Consider the following 15,687-nt stretch of genomic DNA (forward strand, 5'->3'; position numbering starts at 1 on the left):
ATGTCTAACAACAGTTTAGCAGTGCCCAGCAAAGGAAATCCAAATAGCGCCAAACAGACAGCCGACGTAGTCCTTAAGGTCTTTGAAATCGCCATTGTTCCAGTAATAGTTTGTGGCAACATTCTCATCATCTCCGCTGTTTGTCGTTTCAAGAATTTGAGGTCTGCCAGTAACGTCATGATTGCCTCCCTTGCCGTTGGAGATCTGATGATGGGCGGGATATACATGCCGACCAAATTAGCTATCATGTTCAATACACATATATATGCAGAGCGAATTCCATGTCTAACAAATATTTTTCTTTCCTACTTTTCTGTGATCACAGCTATGTTTTTTTTGTCCATGTTGTCGATAGAACGTTTCTACGCAGTCCAGTTTCCTTTCCACTACCATTCTGCCATGACCTTGAATCGAAGTGTCGTGTTGAGCGTCGTCGTGTTTTCATTGTCCTTTACCATTACATTGCCTATTATTTTTGGAATCGACTTATGGGCTCCAGGCAAGTTTTGCTTCAACACCAACATCCTTCCTGGCTACTACGTCTGGAGTATGGTTTCTGTCGTATTCGTCGTCCAGTTTGCGGGGTTTCTCTGTTTTCTGCGAGTGCTGGCAGCAGAAATCAGCATCAGGATGCGAAATGTGAACGTCGAACAGTCTGAGAGCAGACGCCAGGATTCAGTCAAGTCCACGCTGATCCTGACCGTGTACGTCTTCTCGATACTGTGCTGGATTCCGCAGCTCGTCTACCTGTTCATCAGTGTATTCAGCCCCAGAAGCACCAACCTGTTCGGCCTGAGGGCGGTGTCACTGCTGGGTGTCTGCAGCTCGGCGGTCAACTGTTTTGTGTATGGGATAAAGAACAGCAAGTTCAGAAATGCCTTCAGGAAGATGTTCGGCTGTAGACCAGGGAGAGTGGATCCATCCACGGAGTTAAACACACAGGAAGAGGTTTTCTGAAACTGTGAACACCAGAACTCAGAAGAACTAGTCCAACTGATACTGTAACTAAATATTGTCACATTGTAAGATAATTGGCCCCCATATAGACCTGGAACAGTGTATCCAACAACATAGTTAAACACACAGGAAGAAGTTTCCTGAAACTGTGAACACCAGAACTCAGAAGAACTAGTCCAACTGATACTGTAACTAAATATTGTCTCATTGGAAGATAATTGGTCCCCATATAGACCTGGAACAGTGGAACCACAACACAATTAAACACGCAGGAAGAGGATTTCTGAAACTTAACACCAGGCCTGGCACTTATAAAACTGAAGACTATAATAGAGTCTGCGACCGTATCGTTATGGCAATGCCATACATATTGCATGCTTTTAAGTATGGGCCCAGAACTCAGAAGAACTAGTTAAAACTGATGCTGTAACTAAATATTGTCACAATGGAAGATAATATGTCACCATATGTTTAACCGGCCTCGGTGGCGTCGTGGTAGGCCATCGGTCTACAGGCTGGTAGGTACTGAGTTCGGATCCCAGTCGAGGCATGGGATTTTTAATCCAGATACCGACTCCAAACCCTGAGTGAGTGCTCCGCAAGGCTCAATGGGTAGGTGTAAACAACTTGCACTGACCAGTGATCCATAACTGGTTCAACAAAGGCCATGGCTTGTGCTATCCTGCCTGTGGGAAGCGCAAATAAAAGATCCCTTGCTGCTAATCGCAGTACATTAATGACATTTATGAAGTTAAAGCATGGGGGTTTGGATGGAATGATGAAACAAAACTAAGAAGCTTAGCTCTTATTCTCCCCACAGGTTGGTGTACACGAGTATTCCGTGATTTACCTGTTGAACACAAAGAAACTTATACTTCTTTGAGAGATCATCTTATTAAAGAGTTTGACAGGTCCGCAGAAAAAAAATATTTTCACAAAATGTCTCAGTATTTTAATGAAACTGTTGATGAACTTGCCCATAGACTAAGAAATAAAGTTGACGAAGCTTATCCTTCTTTTGCTAAACGTAATAAAGAAGAACTTTGTGCCCAAACGTTTTTCGAAGGGGTTCGTGGAGAAAAACTTAAAGAACAATTGAATATTATTATGTGTCAGTCTGCAAAACCACCAAAGTTTGATAATTTGGTGGATTCAGCACGTCGTTTGGTAAAAACCCGTAAACCGAATGAACAGGTGTTGCGAGTACGGTGTTTTTATTGTAATAAACCAGGACAAAAGCAGAATCAGTGTAGGAAAAAGAAAGCAGACTTGGATAGAACTTTTGATAAAGATAGTTCAAGAAAATCACAAAGTCAGAATAATTGGATGAAAAGTGCTAAATGTTACAATTGTTCACAGCGGGGTCATATATATATATATATATCAAAATTTTGTACTAAAAAAGATGTGAGAAATACTGTTAAAGAAATTCAGTCTTCAAATAGAAACTGTCCAACTGGGGAAATTGTCATTGGCAAACTTGAGTGTTCAGCTGTGATAGATTTGGGTGCATCTGTTTCATGTATATCTAAATCTACTTTAAGCGAGCATTTCCAAGTGGTATTGTGCTTGAAGAGAGTACAGCTCATTACGTGGTGCTGCATCGCATGTGCTACCTATATGTGGTACAGTGTCTGTTCCAGTAGGTATGGGTGAAGATGTTATACCGTGTAAACTACATGTATTGGACACCGATGAAGACAATTCAGTTTTGTTAGGTTGGGATTTTCATGTGTAAGTTTGAACATATTTTGATTAAACCTGAAGACAACAAAGTAGTGTCTGGAACAGTTAGATTTGCCGAGTCAGCTATTATTCCTCTTTGATCTCAGAAAATTTGCTGCGTGACTGTCGATACATCACAAATGAATGAGATATCTGGTTTGTTAATAGAAAGAAATGAAAACTTTGAATACAAAACAGGTTTATATGTTGGCAGGTCTATTGTTTCTGAAGATGAGACATACTTGCTTATTTTAAATAGGAGTACGACAAGCAAAAAGATATATCGTTGTCAGTCAGTTGGGGTATGTAAAATGTAAAAATGAAAAGGAATTTGAAAACAACTTCTGCCAGTGATAGTACTGTGAAATGGAACATAGGTAACAGCATAACAGACAATTGTAAAGCTAATCTCATAAATGTACTGAACAAATATGAAATTCAGTGTTTACAGGCCTAGGAAAAGCCAAGAATTACACATACAAGCTTCAGGTTAAATCAGATACAGATTTGTCAATGATTCGTGGTCGTCATCGTCGTTATGGACCACACTTGGAGAAAGTTGTTGAAAAGCAAGTTGAACAGTTCGTCAAAGCGGATATTGTTGAACCTAGTACATCTACTGTGATTTCTCCGATTGTTTTGGTGAGAAAACCCGATTCGACAATCAGATTATGTTTGGATTTTCGGGGGATAAATAAAATATTAGTAGATGAAGTGTTTCCATTGGTGACAGCATCTGAAGTGTTAATGAAGTTATGCAACTCAAATAATTTTTCAGTGTTTGACATGAATTCAGCTTACAATCAGATTCCTATGGACGAATCATCTCGTAATCTGACAGCATTTGAAACATCGTCGGGTGTATATCAGTTCACTAGAATGTGTTTTGGTTTGAAGACTGCTCCTTTAGCATTTCAGCGTATTATGCACATGATGGTTTCTGATTTGCCCATGTCTTTCATACTTGTGTATTTAGATGATATTCTTGTTTATAGTGCTACTCCAGAACTTATGCTGGAATATCTTGAGGAAGTTTTAAATCGTTTTGAAATAAGTTGGATTAATACTGAGAAAAGATAAAGTGTTATTTTTTCATGGATAGTGTGAACTATTTAGGTTTCAAAATTTCTCGGGATGGTGTACAACCTGGTGATAAGAATTTGAAAGCAGTTCGTGAATTTCCATTACCTAGGTCATGGGAAGAGGTTCAGTAATATTTAGGACTTTGCACATTTGTTCAAAGATTCATTCTAAATATTTCTGATATTGCCTTGCCATTGAGTTGTATTGTGGAGAAAACGTTATATGAATGGACTGAAAAACAAGAACAAGCATTTGAAAAGTTAAAATCTTCTATTACTTCAAAACCATTGCTAGTACATCTTAATTTTGATGACGATGCTCCGCCGTTTATTGTACAAACTGATGCAAGCAACACTGGTCTAGCTGGGGTACTTCTACAAGAAAATAATGGTTATGAACATCCAATTGCGTTTGCTTCAAAGAAACTTTGTAAAACGGAACATAATTATTCAACCATTCACCGTGAGGCGCTTAGAATTATTTGGTCGGTTCGGAAGTTTCGTGAATTCTTGTATGGCAGGAAATTTGTTATTCGAACAGATCATAAACCATTGATATACATTACAACTTCAAATTCACCTAAGTGTGCTCGCTGGAGTTTGGAACTTTCGGAATATGATATCAGATTGAGTATGTTAAGGGTAAAGATAACATTCCAACTGATGTTCTGAGTCGTGCGTTATGATATGATGAATCCGAATTACCTGTGTTAGCAGTGACAAGAAGTCAAGCAGAACGTCTAGATCTAATAAAACGTTGTCATGCATTGGCTCATTTTGGTGCTAAGAGAACATTAGAGTTAGCTAAAGCAATTGATCAGTCAATAACCTTAAAAGAAGTTCAAATACACATAGCTACATGTAAACAATGTCTAGAAGGTCCACATGTTATTCCTAAATGTACTTTAAGTATGACAAGAACTCTATTAAACCATGGCAGATTGTGCACTGTGATTTCGTGGGACCGATTCCAAGGACAATTGTGGGTTATGAATACATGTTTACATTTAAAGACGATTTATCAAGATTTGTGTTCGCGATTCCGGTTAGTTTACAAACAACTGCGTCTGCAAAAAAAGTATTGAATCATATTTACTCTAGTTTTGGTCCTCCTGAATACCTGCATATGGATAATGGTTCAGTGTTCACATCTTCTGAATTCAAGTTTTCTTAAGGAGTGGAATGTTGAAAGCAGTTATACACCTATTTATAGACCACAAGCTAATCCTGTGGAACGTGCTCATAGAACTTTAAAAAATTCATTACTAAAAACTGCTGAAACAGAAAAACAGTGGGATGTTTTGCTTCCTAAAATTGTAGCAGCCCATAATGCAGTGACAAACAGAACAACAGGTATTCATCCATATTATGCTATGTTTGGAAGATCGAGTCCAGTTTTCCAAATGATTTCAGGCCAGGATAGTAACTTTCTTGAAGAGGAGGAGGAATATGGTTTAAGAGAAATCTGGAACTGTCGAGAAAAACAATTAACTAGAAAACAATTAACCATGGAAAAATCAAGTAAAGGTGTTAAGCGTGATTTCACTGTTGGTCAGTGGGTTGCTGTTAAAATACTCACTGGTCCGAAATTTAAAAAAACAACACTTTAGAACTGGTTTCACTGTATCAAAAGTGTATGGTGATTTTCTGTGTGTAACTAATATGGAACGACATCATCGTGAGTCTGTGATTGTCAGCAAAGACTTGGTCATTCCTGATACAACATCTTAGGGGGAAGGAATGTGGGACTTAACAAGTCAATCTACGAAGAACACTCGTCTGTGAACATTCGTTATCGTATTGTGTTATGTGCGCGCGCATGTCTCGTGGTTCTCGAGTTTCCTGTATCGTGTGGATCAGCTGGTCACTTGTTAAATGTTGTCTGTAACGTAAAGTTGTGTTAATGTTGTTCGTTGTTCGTGTTCTTCTGACATAATAGAGATGGTGGCTCACAATTCATAATTAGTATCCATATGATGCATAAAAGCATACATGGTTCTTTAACAGTCATTTAAATCTGAGATAAAATAAATATTATGTTTACAATTGTTCATGAATTGGACATCCTGGCAAATAAATACCACAATATTAGTTTGATGAAGTGCATTTATGTCTTGTTATATATAAGATTTTAGTGTCCGTAACCTTAACGTGAAAAAGAAAGAAGCTACAGTCATAAGCATAAACTTAGAGTTGTAATTACATTTTCAATAGTGAAATGGGCATACTTTTATTGAAATAAACTTTAGTTAGATCTACCATGAACTGTTAATACAAATAGAAATGAGGTGTCAAATATTTTATGGATATGGCATACTATAATAGAAAATATTTATGGCAAAGATAAGATAATTAAGTTTTACAACATTAATTACACCATTAATTTGTTGGAATACATTTAGTTTGTGTTTTTGTAAGTTTTTATATATATATATATTGTCATGATGTTATAGTACCATTATAGGGTCTGTAACCACCCTCTTTTTGACAGATGAAAAAGAGTTCTAACGTTTTTGTCATTGATATTTGCTGAACTAAAGTTTGGACTTACACATTTTAAACATTATATGTATATGAGAAAAATATAAGTTTTGCGTACCACAATTAAACTTTATGTTTGGACCCATGTGGAAGTGAATGGTGCCCTTTATTGTAAAAAACAAAAAACAACAAGAACCCCGTGTATATAACGAAATACTAGTAGTAACATCCACTGTATATATATATATATATATATATATATATATATATATATATGTAGGGAATAGCTGGTTACTGTCTTAAGATACCGCCTTTATCCTGCGGAAGTTAGAATGGTGAATTCAGCAGGCTCTGCTGAGCTGCATTCGCCATTCGACCTGAGCAGGATAAAGGCGATATCTTAAGACAGTAACCAGTTATTTCTTTTATCCTGCAATCCTACGGGTATAGTCGGGAAATCATTATTTATTCCATTTTTGTGTACGCAAACCTAGCAAGGTTTTTGCCGTATGTCGTCATACAAGATACATGACGTCATTTTTTGTAAAACGTTAGCTACATTCTGTCACATTGAAAAAGCGTTTCTAAACTCTAATTTAAAAAATATATATATACAAGTTTTGTATTGTTATTGCAAAACTAAAAGTTGTTTGTATTTACTGTACTTAAACAAATGATTTAAAGAGTATTGTCACGGGGATTTTATAATACCCGTAACTGAATAAAACACGATTATCCAAATATCTCTCCTAACTGTATATCTATTAGATCTCTCTGTAACAGGCAGGTATACCCGCTGTGGCTCGTCTCTAGGTATGATCAGAGATACGATCTTATATAAAGTATATATTATTATAGCACGTTTAGTTCACTAGAAAACACAACAAAAACACAATACACTTTGGAATCTGTATTAACCTACGCTGACAAATGTACTGCCGCAGTAGTTAATTAATAACAACAATAATAACAACCCAGAACTGATCACTTAATTAGTTAATCTCTAGGGGTCTAGTTTACACAATATGCTAATCACTTCACCGTGTCACAACACCCACACGTGTGATAATTGAGAAACGCTAACACACACACACACGTGCGAGAATGGAGAAACGCTTCCAGGGTAACTTAATTAATAAAGGAATTACAGCTCTATTCCTAACTGGTTAATTTTTAATTAACCCTAACTACTCATTCAGTAACCTTGTAACACAGAATTAATACTGGTACCTATCACAATAAAGACGATAACCTACAGTTTACCTAGGTCCTCTAGAATGACTGGCTAAGCTTTATATTACCAAATACTCGTATAAATATAGAACAGTAAGACTACGATTTACTTCGTCAGATGACCGAAGACCCTGTCTAAAGAATATTGGTATAATACAGTATTAAAATATTTAAAAGTCACATCAATCACATCAAGGTTATACAACAGAGCAGAAATCATATATTTACCAAAGTCCAAACGGACAACATTCCCCCGGGATACCTTCCTATGGTTCTCCTAGATATCTCTAAACCCTAGCTATTTATTCAAAACCCTCCGAGACAGCGAATATCGCCTGGGGGTACAAGGCGGTACCTCACGTATCATGTAAATTTTCCACAACCACCACGCCGGCATATTTTTCTCTGATCGTCAGACTGGCTGTCGCCATTCCGCGAGCAATCCTCTGGCCATAAACAGCACTACCGGAGATATTATGTAACTACTAGCCACATGGCCTCCACACCTGCGCTGGGTGTGAATTAGAAGTACAGCTCGATGACCGTCGCGCAAGGTATTACGTAACAAGTTGCCCATCTGGCTAAGTGCAATGAAACTGCACACGGCCCTCTAACACAATTAATATCGCCACAGGCGAAAACAAAATTAAGTGCATGTTCCGTCACAAGTATGTTTATTGAAAATCTAGGCTGAAATACTCGAGTCGAGTCGGGCTTTTTGGTCAGTGACCGAAAATATAGAGATTTATCGCGTCATCATATCTTGCCAATATATACAGTGATTGCGGGATATATAAATAAATAGAAAAATAACATACATGTAGATCTCGATACCTGCTTACTTCTGCGTTGCGGCTTGTTTGTAATAAATAAAAGAGCTTGCCTGTCATACCAGTTTTATGAAATGAGTGAACAGGTTCGATATCGACGAGCAAAAGCGAGGCAGACACCAACACTGTTCACGAGTTTCATAATAATCGTATGACAGGCAAGCCTCTGGCTATTATAGTACAACAAATATAGTTAGAAATACACATATTTTTATTTTATTTTGTCCTTAAAATGCTCCATTTTCTTAATAGTGTAATTTTCTTCGTGAAATAGATGCCAAAACACTTGTAAAAATATGCCCGGTGTAACTGCTAGTCGCAGACGTAAACATACGATGTTTTGTGAAATTTACCCCTGATCTGGAGTCAATTTCATAAAACATCGTAGGTTTACGTTTTCGACTAGCAGTTATACAATGTACCTGTTGTATGTTTCCATGTGTTTGGCATCTATTGTAAACTGATGGTAAGTATGTTCTGTAATATGATTGGCTAATAAACATTGTCGAATGGCATTCGATACCCTCAAATTAGTAAGTTAATCACTGCTCATGAATACATTGTTACTATTTCAAACAACAAAATGGCAGACAACCGAAGTGGATCACCTCTTCAAATGGATACGCCAAATTTTAACCTATTTGACGACGATACAAATTGGCAGACAGGTGAAGTTCTGATAGATATGTTGATGAAAGATGATGGTAAGTAATTTAAATGTAAGGTTTACTTAGATATAATTTTGTGTGAGTCATTTAAATTGCAAGTTTTGTTGATATATAATTTTGTGACATTTTAAAAATGAGTCAGTTGATTTCCAATTTCATTATTTTCTTCTTCAAAATTTAAATTTCTTTTGAGATGGAAAATGATGGGTTAACTATCTTCTGAATAGGCCTCCTCTCTCTATTTCAGTTCTTGATGATACAACTGAAGCAAGTGCAACGTCCTCGACAAGCGCCAATGGCAACAGCGGTCTGGATGACCTTGATCAACTTGCTCAACAAGTTGCAACAGACACCAAGAACCAGCGATTTGTTAAGGTGGATGAAGAACACCTAAAAAAGATAATTGGGGATTCTTTGTCAAAAGCCACAGGACGGAATACAATATGGGGTGTCAAGATATTGAAACGTAAGCCCCCCCCCCCCCCCATCCGCCGCCCTAACAAGAAACAAAAACGTTTAAAGCGTTAAAACAAAACATGTCAGAGTTACGCCCCCTTGTCCGCAATTAAAAAAATATAGTAAACAAAAAGGCCTACATACACGTCGATCGATTCATTTCTGCGTCTATAAATAACCCATTGTAAACGCTTTGTAAAACTATGTATGACGTACTGCAACACAAACGTTATATAAAAACAACAACAAAACCAAACATTTGCAATCTACATGGTTATTTTAACCTTAGACATGCTTTGTTTATAGAAGTTTACAGTAGCAATGTTTTACAACCACCCCCACCTAAAAAAACAACAAAAAAACCCCAAGATATATATATATATATATAATACAAAATTACTGGTCACTATCGTATTCTTTTAAATTTCATTTTTATTTTAAAATTACTTACAGGTACCTCATCACTCACGCGTTGCCTGCACACCTTATGTTTTCTCTTCTTTTTTTTCTCTCTTCCTGTGTAGAATGGCTTGAAGTTCGTGGATTTTCCACTGATTTTGAAACTCTTGATGCGACTACTCTGAACGAGAGGCTTCGCCTGTTTTATGCAGAAGTCCGGAACACCCAGGGCGAACTGTACTCTAACTCGACTTTTGTTGGTCTCCGAGCAGCAATCCATAGGCACATTAGGGCACCTCCTTTTGAACGAAACCTAAACATTCTCAAAGATAGCGAATTTCACACATCTAACAATATTTTCCTGTCGATGATCCGTAATCTAAAGAAAGAGGGACTTGATGAAACAAAACACCACCCCGCAATCTCGGCAATAGAGCTTGACAAGATTAGGAATAGCTTCAATTTAGATTCTCCCCTTGATCTTGTTAGAAAGGTGTGGTTTGACATCACACTAGGTTTTGCACGCCGTGGGTCAGAAAATCATCGAGAACTTTCATCCAGTTCATTTAAAATTTCAGGATGGTTACGAGTTCATCGAAATGACACATTGCGAAATCACAAAAAAATCATCGTGGTGATTTAAAAGATGCCGTTGAACCTAAAAAACGCATTTATGCAACAAATTCCGTGTACTGCCCGGTTTCCTCGTTCAAAATTTACAAATCCAAAATGAATCAAAATAATCCATCATTTTACCAACAGCCAAAACAATCCGTCTCTGAAAGCGATTCAGTTTGGTACACGTCACGTCCAATTGGGAAAAACATCATAGCTTCATTCATGAAAGAAATATGCAAAGCCGCAAACATTGAAAAAGTGTACACAAACCATTGTCTTCGCGCCACCGCAGTCACCTTGCTGTCGCACGCTGGTGTAGAGAACAGGGAGATTTGTAAAATCACGGGTCATCGCACTGACGAATCTTTAAAATCATATTCCCTGGAATCAAGCTCTGTCCAAAAACGTGCATATTCCCAAATCTTGCAAGGTGAAAGGGGTGTTCTTACTCCATATGGCAACAGACCAAATCCAAACAGAAATGTACATAATTTCCAATTTGATCGTGCTGCAGAAAATGTAACACGTGGTCTTTTCAACATGCAAAACTCGACTGTCACAATAAATAATTACTTTCAGTAGGTCAAGACTGTCCCATTACCATTACAGTAGGGTATTAATTTTTGTTCGTATAAAATTGTTAAAATTGGTTTCAACAAAACACCAAAAATAGGTTCACCAATTTAAAATGTATTGACACTCTGCTGATTTGATTAAATAACTTTGACATATGTAAGAAAACAATGTTTGTTGTTTGTTTTAAAGCACTAGATAATACAGTTAAACCAACACCCCAATGGACGAATTCATTTCGCATCAGCAACCAGTGACGTCATTGGAAAGCGGTACAGTTGTTTTTTTTCTCACGAAATAGGATATATTTCATTGACATTGTAAATGTTAATTTCTTCCCATTTCAATAAGCATTTAAAAAATGGATGTCAATTAAGCAGACTAAAGAAAGTGAAATTCACGGATCGCATGCATTGCATAGCAACTGAAAAAGCCGTTTAACGACGTCAGTGAATGTTATTATGCCGAACAATTATATAGTTCTCTGTAAAAAACGTTTCAGTTTACAATGGACATAACCATATGGAGTTTTTAGATTTGCGGGTGTTACCCGCAAATCTAAAAACTCCATATGGTTATCTCCTAATTTCACACAGAACATTACGTCACTACGCAACATGGAGCATTGTAAGGATGAAAAGAAAATTAATATGTATACGTCATACATCAATCATCATAAGCGTACGAAGCAATGGGGCGTGGGGGTGTGTGGAGGTGGTGGCGCAATCCCCCCCCCCCCCCCCCCCCCCCCCCGACCTGGAGAAAATCCTCAAATTCGGACAAAAACAACAGAGAAATTCAAACAAAATGAGCTGGCCTCAACACTTTTCACCATGTATTTTCATAATTCTACCCACAATATTAGTTGTAATCTATGTGAAACATGCGTGGCGATTCGTTCACAACCCTATATAGCTGTTTGGCAGTAATGCTAATATGAATAAACGTTGTAATTCAGATTCGAGCACTTTCGTTTAATTCTAGCAAAAGTCAACCTGCCCCCCCCCCCCCCCCTACAAAAATGGGAGCCCGTACGCCTATGTACATCACATATATAGTAGTAGTACGAATTGTGGCATCTAATTAAAATTAGTTTCACTATTACATGTGGATCTAACAGCAGCCAGTTGTAGCTCATGTCCACCAATCAAAACCTTACTTGCAGAATCAGCCAGTGATTTAAAAATAATTTGAAAATATTCCGAATTATCCTGAGGGTATACGACATGTTTCGTGTGAATTACGAATGCCTTAAAACATGTTTTATTTTATAAAATAAATAATTTGTAATGTAAAACTGAATACTGATTTAGTTGTGGTTTTTTTATAAATAAATAAATAATTTTTAATGTAAAATTGAAGACTGATAACCCATCCCGTACGTATTGGTATGGTTCGCTGTACTGCGGCCACTAAAATAGACTCGCCCGATATTTTTAGAATTTGTGTGCACCCAAATAACGTTATAAAAGGCGAAGTGTGATTGGTCAATATTTAAATTATTATTTACAGACGAAATGTTACCTGGACATTGGAGACTACGCAATCTGATTAAAATTAGTTCTACTGGTCTAAATAAGGCATTCGTAATTCACACGAAACATATCGTATACCCTCAGGATAATTCGGAATGTTTTCAAATTATTTTCAAATCACTGGCATGATTCTGCAAGTAAGGTTTTGATTGGTGGACATGAGCTCCAACTGGCTGCTGTTAGTAATAGTGGAGCTAATTTTAATTAGACTGGAATTGTGGTTTAATCGTAGATTTACGTTTAGATGCAAAATTACGTTTACCACACACACACACACACACACACATATCCACCCCCACATTCACCCCCCTCCCCTCCCCCCTCCCATACACAGTTTGTTGTGCTACACAACATATGCGAGACCATTATGTAATGCACAACTATTAAAAAACCTAGCTATATTTATTAAAAGATTATCTTGTCTTATGAACTGACGTTTCTCCGCATATTTTAGCTATTTTGTTTGCATACCTTGTGTTCTGTTAATTATAGATACTTCTATGTTGACGCCTGTTCTTGTCATGTATGTTAATTATGTATTTGAAAATGTCCTCTTGTTACACATTGTAATGTGTCTGAGTGTTGTTTAATAAATCTTGAAAAAAATCTTGAAACCAACAATCAGCTCTGTGACAAGAACTGGGACGAAGAGGAGCTACATGATGTTACTGGTGATGACATATATAGTAAATGGCGGAGATGCTCGAGGGAAAATCAGGACTGCTCATTCGAAAACATATCACCCAAGCCTTTGCTAACAATGTTTTCTGAATGCGGATGTTTGTTTCATTCAAATAAACAATAATTCTGGATGTTTCTTTTATTGCAATAAACAGTGATTGCAGATGTTTGTTTCCTTTGAATCATTACTATTGTTTTATATGCTGATCAAACAGTCGAAACATATCGTCAATGTCCCTAACTGCGTTATGCCTCCAACTCCGTTCACTTTGTTTTCTCGTGCGCGGTTCGTGCAATCAACATCCGATTTGTTGTCGTCTGCTTATCGTTCATTTATGAGGTTTTTCTTCACAGTTCTAGAACATTTTCATTAACAATAAAGTTCAGACAAGTAAGTATCTAAATACAAAACTTTACAAACCCCTAAAACCATTAATTTTACAAAGTCGTTTTTGTTTATTCCTTAAAATTACCGATGTCGGGTCCACAAGACTCGTAGAATTTGACTTAAAATGGAGGAAGATGAATTGATATTCGGTACGTGTCACATGACCTCACACGTGCCAGATCAACAAGGCCAAATCATTTTTTTATTTTATTTTAAGCCTCCTGCTGTTAGAATTTGTTTTCAATTATTATATTCGATCTACAAAAGGTATGCTACATTTTTGTGCCTCTACTGTAGTGAATTATATTTATAATCCATTCATAACAATTGTAAATAATTTTGAGTGTATAAATTGTGTTAATTAAGAATCAGTTCATTAAAACATTATATTTTACAAACTATTCACTGGTATGAACGTAATGCCTATCAGTATTGACATCGAACAGGGGTAAAAATTAATATGAAAACCATGGTCGCCAGCAGGACCAGTTGAAGAAAAATCTTACTGGCCCTTCTCATATTCAAGTAACCCTCCAAATTTAACTAAACAGCGAAAATCAAAACTAGAATGCTCTTTGTTGAATAATAAGCATGTATAATAATAATAATAATGTATACAGTCAGTTTGCGTCAAAAGGAAAACGATGAATTGGCTTGTAACTTCGAAATGAATGAAATTAAAATTCATATTAAAAAACATATTAAAACCCATACCAACCCAAATAACCTTTTTACTTTAACTTTACAAATTACAATTAAATGATACAGATTAAATAAAAATTTTAATACAGGGGTAAAAAAAATTGCTAGAAGAGCCAATTTGTCTCTGAAGTAATCGATAATGCAGTCTGGGTGTGACAGTCCTTTTTATGGCGATGCCAGTGGGATGAACTCTCCAGAAAAGGATTTCCTCGGGAGTGGCTGTCCTCTTATAGACACGGCACTAAATAAAAATAAATGGAATCATCAACTATTTTCCGAAATGCCCAATTCGACTCTGCATACGGCCCTGATCTCGTATTACGGTTTTGTCGTTCAGATTACCTTGGGTGTTCCATCAAGATTTAACCCATGCAGTTTTATAAATATATATTTTATTTACACCGAACTTCCAAAAAAAAAAAGAGAGGTTATTTCCAATAGCATGGGTTTACAATTTAGCAAATTACTATGTTTTTATATAAATTTATATTTTTACGTGCCAATTAATTGACTTTTCGAATAATCTCTGTAGTAATGGAAAATATCATTGTTAGTGTGTTAAAACTACAAGAAAAAATTTGATATTGTCCCAGAATAAAATACTAGTAAGCTAATTAAATAGGATTAATTGGTACCATAATTCTACTAGATAATTATGGCGTATCCAGTCCATTCCAATAAGCCGAGACTTTAAAAAAAAAAAAATCATTTGTCTACAATACGTTTTGAGCTATAAATGTTTAGAGCCCCAGACCAAATCGCAGAAGCTGAGACTGAGTCTGGTCAGTCTGGCCCTGTCAAAATATAGAACATATTCAATATTATCGTCTTCTGCCAGATCGGTAGTTCTAGTTTCACACCAGCAGAGACGCGGTATCTTTTGTCACATTGGTAATTCGATTCAGTTTCAGTGTATTTCGTTTTTAATTAGTACCATACTCGCCAGAGTCTAAACTCGATGATCGCCCAACGGACTACCTTTGTAAAATGCTTAGTCTTCCTTAGTCAGTAAAGGTCGTCACGGGCGACCGGCCGACTGCTCATTTTCAACCCTGCATCAAGTGTTAGCGATGGGTGTTGGTAAAATGCGGACCGGACCAGAACGCTTGACAAACTGGGTTTTTTTTTTTTTTTAAATATGAAACAAAGTGTTCATCAACTGCATAGTTAAGAAACATATTTTTGTTCATGTAGTGACCTTAAAAATAGAAAATGACGAACCGCACATGCGCCGTACGATACTTCTTGCAAACGCATGCGCCTAAACGTAGTTAAACGTCACACTCTTTCCTACTTACTGGAAGGTGCTTCACATTTGTTTACTAGAATGGATTTGTTTTACGTCCACATTGTTGATTT

The 15,687-nt window shown here is 36.7% G+C and overlaps 1 protein-coding gene across 1 annotated transcript; it reads left to right on the forward strand.

Moving 5' to 3' along the window:
* LOC121387350 (melatonin receptor type 1A-like) lies at window positions 1–957 on the forward strand. The gene has a single exon (XM_041518399.1). It carries the CDS (start codon window positions 1–3, stop codon window positions 955–957), a length of 957 nt encoding a protein of 318 aa, XP_041374333.1.
* Window positions 958–15,687: the final 14,730 nt, after the last annotated feature.

This window comes from Gigantopelta aegis, chromosome 2 (genome assembly GCF_016097555.1).
Source record: "Gigantopelta aegis isolate Gae_Host chromosome 2, Gae_host_genome, whole genome shotgun sequence".
Lineage (NCBI taxonomy): Eukaryota > Metazoa > Mollusca > Gastropoda > Neomphalida > Peltospiridae > Gigantopelta > Gigantopelta aegis.

Coding starts and splice junctions, on each gene's coding strand:
- LOC121387350 (XM_041518399.1), top strand. CDS start 1: ATGTCTAACAACAGTTTAGCAGTGCCCAGCAAAGGAAATCCAAATAGC.